The sequence below is a fragment of the Hylobates moloch genome, unplaced genomic scaffold (genome assembly GCF_009828535.3).
Source record: "Hylobates moloch isolate HMO894 unplaced genomic scaffold, HMol_V3 SCAFFOLD_22, whole genome shotgun sequence".
In the NCBI taxonomy this organism is placed as follows: Eukaryota; Metazoa; Chordata; class Mammalia; order Primates; family Hylobatidae; genus Hylobates; species Hylobates moloch.
In genome coordinates this window covers 26,731,482-26,738,170 of record NW_026652297.1, presented here as the reverse complement: position 1 = coordinate 26,738,170, position 6,689 = coordinate 26,731,482, and the positions used below count along the sequence as shown (strand labels likewise).

Here is a 6,689-nt window from a genome sequence, read left to right as displayed (position 1 = left end):
CTCTTCAAACCCAGGCATCACGGCTGAGGGCAGTGAGTTTGAAGTGACTCATCCCTGTCCTCACAGAGCTCATGACGTTCATTTCTTTCAAGCTGATTTGGTCCAGTCCATGGCATGTACAGCAGAAGGCCTGAGCTGTGCACGGTGCTGCTCGCTCCTTGCCAGGGTAACTGAACCCCTGTTGTAGAGGAAATGGGCCTGTTTATATAAGCACCTGTTATGGGATTAACCCCAAGAGTGTTGGCCTGAGTCTCAGTTTTTTCCAATCCCTCTGCACCGTGCCTCCATACAGATTGCTACTCTAAACCATCTGGCTTTAAGTTAAACTTCTCTGAGCAGCTTGGATTTCCCCACAGCAATGGATCTTTTTGCATGGATCTGGATTCCATTTAGGGGCCCTGCAAAATGTTGAATTAAAGATCAGGAGCCCTGGTCTCTACTTCCTCCTCTGCCCCCAACTATCTCTGTGACCTCAGGCAAGTTGCAAATAAGTGTGTTCACACCTGCCCTGCCTTTGTCAAAGGATAGTGTGGCTGATGAAAAGTGTGTGCCTAGAAGCTTTGCAAGCTAGGAGGCACTTTCGGTAACTATGAAGCATTTTCAAAATGTATATGAAAGTGACTGCTATTGAAACTTAAGATAATTTGCAGATGAAACCTAAGCATCTTTCTAATGCTCAGGAATGCTTGCAAGAAGGCAAAAATCCAACAGTTAAGATGTACTTGGGGAGTCAGTCCCTTTTCCAGAGGGGATGATCATGTTTCTAGAATCTTTACAGGGTTGGTGTGAGTGTGTGTTGCTGGCAGGCAGGGAGTGCTTGCATGTAAACAGTTGCCTCTGTGTGTGTGTGTGTGAAACTGGCATCTGGTTAGGCCCACATGAGCTGTCTTATGTGTCTCTCTGTGCAATGCCGTGTGTGTCGTTCAGCTGTTAAGAGTTGAGAGGCCTGGGTTCTGGTTTGGTGGCCTTGAATAAATCCCTCAGACTTTCAAAGCCTGTTTCCTTATTTGTAACTTAGTGGTTTGTCCCTTCCAACTTGAGTACAGCTTGAGGCGGGGCCCTTCGCTACTGATTTCACTGTCTAGTTTGGTTTCTGGGTCTCTGTTCCAGCGGGCCAGCCACTCTTTGCTGGTGCCTCCCTGTACCAACTTCTGTACCTGAATTATTGCTCACTGAAGAGCTGGCATTTAGCTTTTTGGAAATTGTTTCTAACTCACTGGAAATGCAGGAAGCGTGAGTATAAAACTCACTCAGAAAAAAAAAAAAAGAAAAAAGAACACACACTCAGAAGAAACCACAGGGCTTATCGGCCTGTCGTCATCGAGCAGACTAGAATAGTGTAGAAAACCCTAGGCAGAGAGGAAATGAACTTCAGAGAAGGGGAACACACGGCTGAGAAGAGAGAGGCAAGGGCAGGAGTGAAGGAGAGAGCTGAAGCCTGGGGCTCCGAGATGGTCAGAGGATGGGAGACGGGGCCGTGAAACAAGGCTTCTTGTATCTTCAGCAGCAGCAGACGTTTGGAAAGGTAGGAGTGAGGCTGGGCTGGGGTTGGGCAGGGGGCCTGGGAGGCTGCTAGAATTCCTGGGGTGGAGAGGGAGTTTCATATTCAAAACCCTTATAGGTCTGACTGTGCACCCACCAAGTTAGACCCAGAGCTCAACTTTGGGAGGGCTCTTTTCCTACCCAACGCTGTCTCCTGAACCAGGCCTCAACCAGGTCCCAAACTGTGCTCCTTACTGAGGGCTATTTGCCCTGGGTGGGGGTAGGGGGATGTGCTGGCTTCATCTCTTGCCTCTTTTGCTCTCTTGCTCTGTGTTGACTTCTTTTCACCGGACACCTTGGAAGGGAATGGAAGGGGCAGCTGGAGGGACAGTTTAGGATGAGAGTAGAGGTTCCTTCCCCACCCCAGTGGGGTGCATGTGGCTGGTGTTCAGCTTGGGCTGGGGCCTCTGGGGGCCTGGACCCCAGCCAGCTGTCCATTCTCTTTCTCCTTCCCTGGCCTCCTTGAACCAGGAAGTCCTCGTCCCCCAACCAACACTGGGGGGCACACCTGTCTCTCTCTGATGGCCCAACCTATCAAGCAGTGAGACAGCAAGGTTCAGGAGGGTGGAGAGAAGTTCTCCTTCAGGATTTCGCACAGAAGGAGAATGAGGTCTCCAGCTCGGGTCACACGCCGCCCTCCTCACTCCCTCCTCTGGGCCTCGGCCACTGCCCCGCTTTCTTCCCCAGACCGGAGTCCGCTGCGGTGGGCCTGTTTGGCTTTCTTGCAGCCTGCTTTGGGCTCACCCCGGTGTTGCTTTCTGCCTGGGCAGTCTCTGTTCTTGCTCGTGGGCCTCTTTCTCGGGGCTGGCGGCTGATCTCCGATTTTCTAATTCCTGCGGTCACTGTCCTCTTCTCTGCCTCCCTGGGTTTCCTGTGATCTTCACCTCTCTCTCCCCATCTCCAAGTGGCTGCCCCAGTCCCCCTCCCACGGTTACTCTTCTCCCCGTGGCTCACGATCTCCCCGTCTCTGGGTGGCTCCCTCCCGCCCCCGCCTCCCACGCCTCCCACGCCTCCCACGCCTCTGGCACAGAAATGGCGCCGCTTCGGCGCCTCACTGTATGGAGGGTCGGACTGCGCCTTGGCCCGGCTGGAGCTGCAGGAGGGCCCGGAGAAGCCTCGTCGGGGTGAGGCTGCCCGGAAAGTCATCCGCCTCAGTGACTGCCTGCGGGTGGCCGAGGCCTGCGGAGATGCCAGCAGCCCCCGGGACACCAGTGCCTTCTTCCTGGAGACCAAGGAGCGCCTGTACCTGCTGGCCGCCCCTGCAGCGGAGCGCGGCGACTGGGTGCAGGCCATCTGCCTCCTGGCCTTCCCCGTGAGTTGCCCGGGGTGCGGAAAGGGCAAGGGGGCGTGCAGGCTGAGGGTGTTAGATGCTTCCTGTGGGCAAGTGTTACAGGTGTCAAGGTCAGGGTGATGGGGTGCTTCCTCAATGGGGGTGGACCCGAACCCAGTGTGCAGACAGAGCCAGCAGGTTGAGGTGGCCTGAAAGAAGGCCTGGGCCAGAGGGGGGCCTGGGGATCCGGGAAGGTGGTGAAACGTGGCGCCTCCTCCCTAGGGGCAGAGGAAGGAGCTCTCAGGGCCAGAGGAAAAGCAGAGCCGGCCCTGCATGGAGGAAAATGAATTGTACAGCAGCACAGTCACAGGTGAGGGGGCGGGGGCTGCCCTGCTCTCCCCTGGGGACTCTCCCCAGGGTGAGGTGGAGAGGAGGTGTGGGCTGGCTAGCTGCTGGCCCCGAGTCTTCCTGCCTTGTGGTTATCCCCAGCCTGGGCCAGCCCCCTTATCAGCCTCTCCTTCTCGCTTCCGGGTGCAGCCCAACGTAGGGGAGCCTGCCCTGCTTTGAGTCTCTCCCTCGGTTCGCCTCATCTTACCTAGGGCCTGCTGGTGGGAGAGGGGACGGCTGGGGGCCCAGGTGAGGGTGCTGCTTTTTTCTATTTTTGAGACGGAGTTTTGCTCTTGTCGCCCAGGCTGGAGTGCAATGGCACAATCTCGGCTCACTGCAACCTCCGCTTCCCCGGTTCAAGCGATTCTCCTGCCTCAGCCTCCTGAGCAGCTGGGATTACAGGCGTCCGCCACCACGCCTGGCTAATTTTTTGTATTTTTAGTAGAGACCGGGTTTCACCATGTTGACCAGGCTGTTCTCAAACTCCTGACATCAGGTGATCCATCTGCCTCAGCCTCCCAAACTGTTGGGATTACAGGCATGAGCCACCGCGCCGGGCCCCAGGTGCTGCTTTTGAGGAGCTGGTGGAGGGAGGAGAAGCTCTCATCTGCCTTCCATCTAAGCTTCACCCCCAGGGCCCCGGCAGTGGGAGGGCAGGGCCAAGGCTTCACCTGCAGCTGTGACCGTAGGGACTGGGGTGGTGGCTAGTTTGGGGTAAGAGATGGGGTGGGGAAGACAAGACTGTGGCTCTGGTGACAGGGGCAGGAAGGATGTGGGCGTGAGGTTGGGGTGGATGTGGGTAGGGGCGTGATGTCTACTAGGGTAGGGGGTGGAGGTACCTGGCCTTTTGGGGAGTATGACCTGGCACAGAGCAGCTCAGCCTCCAAGACCCAGGCAGGGGGCCATGAGTGTGTGGATAATACTCTTTCTAGAAAAGTTCTGGTACACTCATTTAGAACTGGGCAGTGGTGAGGCAGGCCAGCTGTTTCCCATTAACTGCCTTTGCCTTCTCTCGTCTCCCTAGTTGGCCCCCACAAGGAATTTGCTGTGACCATGAGACCTACAGAAGCCAGTGAGAGGTGCCACCTGCGGGGATCCTATACCCTCCGGGCTGGGGAGAGTGCCCTGGAGCTGTGGGGTGGGCCTGAGCCAGGGACCCAGCTGTACGACTGGCCCTACAGGTTTCTGCGGCGCTTTGGGCGGGACAAGGTGAGTGGGAAGCTGCATCAGGGCAGGCTGAGAGAAAGGATAAGCTACAAACAAAGAGGGGTGATCCGGGAGAGGCAGAGGAGGCCATCCAAAGTGGAGAGGATGGTGGGAGGAGGAGGTGGGAGGAAGCAAAGGCAGAGATAAAGGCCAGCAGAAGAGAAGCAGTGAGGGGATGGGAGAGACCAGGAGAGGGAGGTGGAGTGAAGCAAAGAAGAGGAGAGTGACAAGATGGCAGAAGTGGAGTAGAAGGAAGGAGAACGAGAAGAGGTGGAGAGACCGTGGAGGGGTGAACAGCATCTGAACTAGCCCCATCCTTGAAAGGGTGGCAGTGAGCAGTAAGGGCCTGGAGAGGGGAGAGGAGAGAGCCAAGTCTCTGCTTGTGGGGGAAAGCACAGAGGGCAGAGGAGGCTCCAGCAATTCCCATGAAGGGAAGCTGGAGGTCCCAGGGCTTGGGTTAGGGACAGGGTTTAAGAAAGCATCCCTAGCCGGGCTCGGTGGCTCACGCCTGTAATACCAGCACTTTGGGAGGCCGAGGCAGGTGGATCATGAGGTCAAGGATCGAGACCATCCTGGCCAACATGGTGAAACCCTGTCTCTACAAAAAATACAAAAATTAGCTGGGCGTGGCGGCATGCACCTGTAGTACCAGCTACTCAGGAGGCTGAGGCAGGAGAATCGCTTGAACCTGGGAGGCGGAAGTTGCAGTGAGCTGAGATCATGCCACTGCACTCCAGCCTGGAGACACAGTGAGACTCTGTCTCAAGGAAAAAAAAAAAAAAGCATCCCTGCCCTGTGGCCTGACCAATAACCTCCTTTCTCCCTGGCCCAGGTAACCTTTTCCTTTGAGGCAGGCCGTCGCTGCGTCTCTGGAGAGGGCAACTTTGAGTTTGAAACCCGGCAAGGCAATGAGATCTTCTTGGCCCTGGAAGAGGCCATCTCTGCCCAGAAGAATGCTGCGCCCCCTACACCCCAACCCCAGCCAGCCACAATCCCCGCCTCGCTGCCCTGTCCCGAGAGCCCCTATTCCCGGCCCCATGACTCACTGCCGCCGCCTTCACCCACCACACCGGTGCCTGCTCCACGGCCTCGGGGCCCAGAAGGGGAGTATGCCGTGCCCTTCGATGCAGTGGCCCGTTCCTTGGGGAAGAACTTCAGGGGCATCTTGCCAGTCCCTCCTCAGCTCCTGGCCGACCCTCTGTACGACAGCATCGAGGAGCACCTGCCCCCTCGACCTGACCACATATACGATGAGCCCGAGGGAGTGGCTGCTCTGTCCCTCTATGACAGTCCGCAGGAGCCCCAGGGTGAGGCATGGAGGAGGCAGGCGACAGCTGACAGGGACCCCGGTGGCCTCCAGCATGTCCACCCAGCCAGGCAGGATTTCTCTGCCTCTGGCTGGCAGCCAGGAACTGAGTATGACAATGTTGTACTTAAGAAAGGCCCGAAGTGACAGAGGCAGCAGAGGGATGGTCCACCGCCCCCTGGCTTCTGCTGGTGACTTCTCCTGGCCACTGCATCAGAAGAACCTCCTCTGCCCCTTCTGGAGCCCAAGGCCTGGCCTGCCTTCATTGGGGCTGATAAATTGCCTCTCCCAGGGCCTGCTTGGTGAGTCACCATCCCAAAGCAGGAAGGGTGCCCTGGAGAGAACCACCCTCCTCCTACTCTTTTTCCACTTCCTCCTCTTTATTTCCCCAGCTGAGGGGGAACCTGGGGCCTTTAGGGCAGAGGACAAAAGGATGTCAGCAATTGCTTGGGCTGCTTGGCTATGCAAGCCTCTTGCCTGCTGATGGCCACTTCAGGGACAGCCCGGGCCCAGGCACCCAAGTGGATGGCGGCAGCTTCCTGCACCTTTCAGATTTCTTGGTGGCATTAAAGCATTTTTGGAACATTTTTGTGTGGCATGAATGCTGTGGGAGTGAAGGCTCCAACTGACCACCCTTGATCACATCCTCTCTCAGCTGCAAGATGCCCCTGGGGCCTAGGCTGGGCCCCAAGCATCTGCTCACAGAGGCCTGTAGAAGTCAGGGCGCCCTGGGAATAGTGTTCAAGCACGTCTCCCTTTTGCTGGGATAAGGTCAATGTCAGAAAAATGGTGGGGGAAGCACAGGGGAGTGGGGGAGAGCCGAACTGCAAGGAAGGAAATAATTGGATTGATGGAGCCTCTTATGCACCAGGAGTGGGAGTCACCAGCTGTATGGTCCTGGGCCCTTTCCCTTCCCTGAGTTTTGTGCGAATCTTTGTAAAATGAGGAGGTTGCCCCATGTGGGCAAGGAGGAGCCAT

At 56.7% G+C, this 6,689-nt stretch overlaps 1 protein-coding gene across 3 annotated transcripts; it reads left to right on the top strand.

Annotated features, from left to right (window-relative positions):
* Positions 1-1,123: 1,123 nt before the first annotated feature.
* On the top strand, positions 1,124-6,296 carry DOK2 (docking protein 2). Of its 3 annotated transcripts, XM_032143966.1 has the most exons (5): positions 1,124-1,525; positions 2,573-2,854; positions 3,095-3,182; positions 4,224-4,408; positions 5,238-6,296. In XM_032143966.1, the coding sequence occupies exons 1-5, from the start codon at positions 1,463-1,465 to the stop codon at positions 5,856-5,858; spliced, it is 1,239 nt and encodes a 412-aa protein (XP_031999857.1). In that variant the 5' UTR covers positions 1,124-1,462; the 3' UTR covers positions 5,859-6,296. The 3 variants fall into 3 exon arrangements, with proteins under 3 accessions (XP_031999857.1, XP_031999858.1, XP_058289478.1); XM_032143967.1 differs by lacking the exon at positions 2,573-2,854; XM_058433495.1 differs by lacking the exons at positions 1,124-1,525; positions 3,095-3,182 and having other exon boundaries at positions 2,736-2,854; positions 5,238-6,285.
* Positions 6,297-6,689: the final 393 nt, after the last annotated feature.

What these genes read in the sequence shown, in the direction of transcription:
- DOK2 (XM_032143966.1), top strand. Translation starts at nt 1,463, where the DNA reads ATGGGAGACGGGGCCGTGAAACAAGGCTTCTTGTATCTTCAGCAGCAG. An exon ending in AGCAGCAGACGTTTGGAAAG is followed by an intron (nt 1,526 to 2,572) that starts GTAGGAGTGAGG and finishes CCTCTGGCACAG; the next exon opens with AAATGGCGCCGCTTCGGCGC. An exon ending in GTACAGCAGCACAGTCACAG is followed by an intron (nt 3,183 to 4,223) that starts GTGAGGGGGCGG and finishes TCGTCTCCCTAG; the next exon opens with TTGGCCCCCACAAGGAATTT.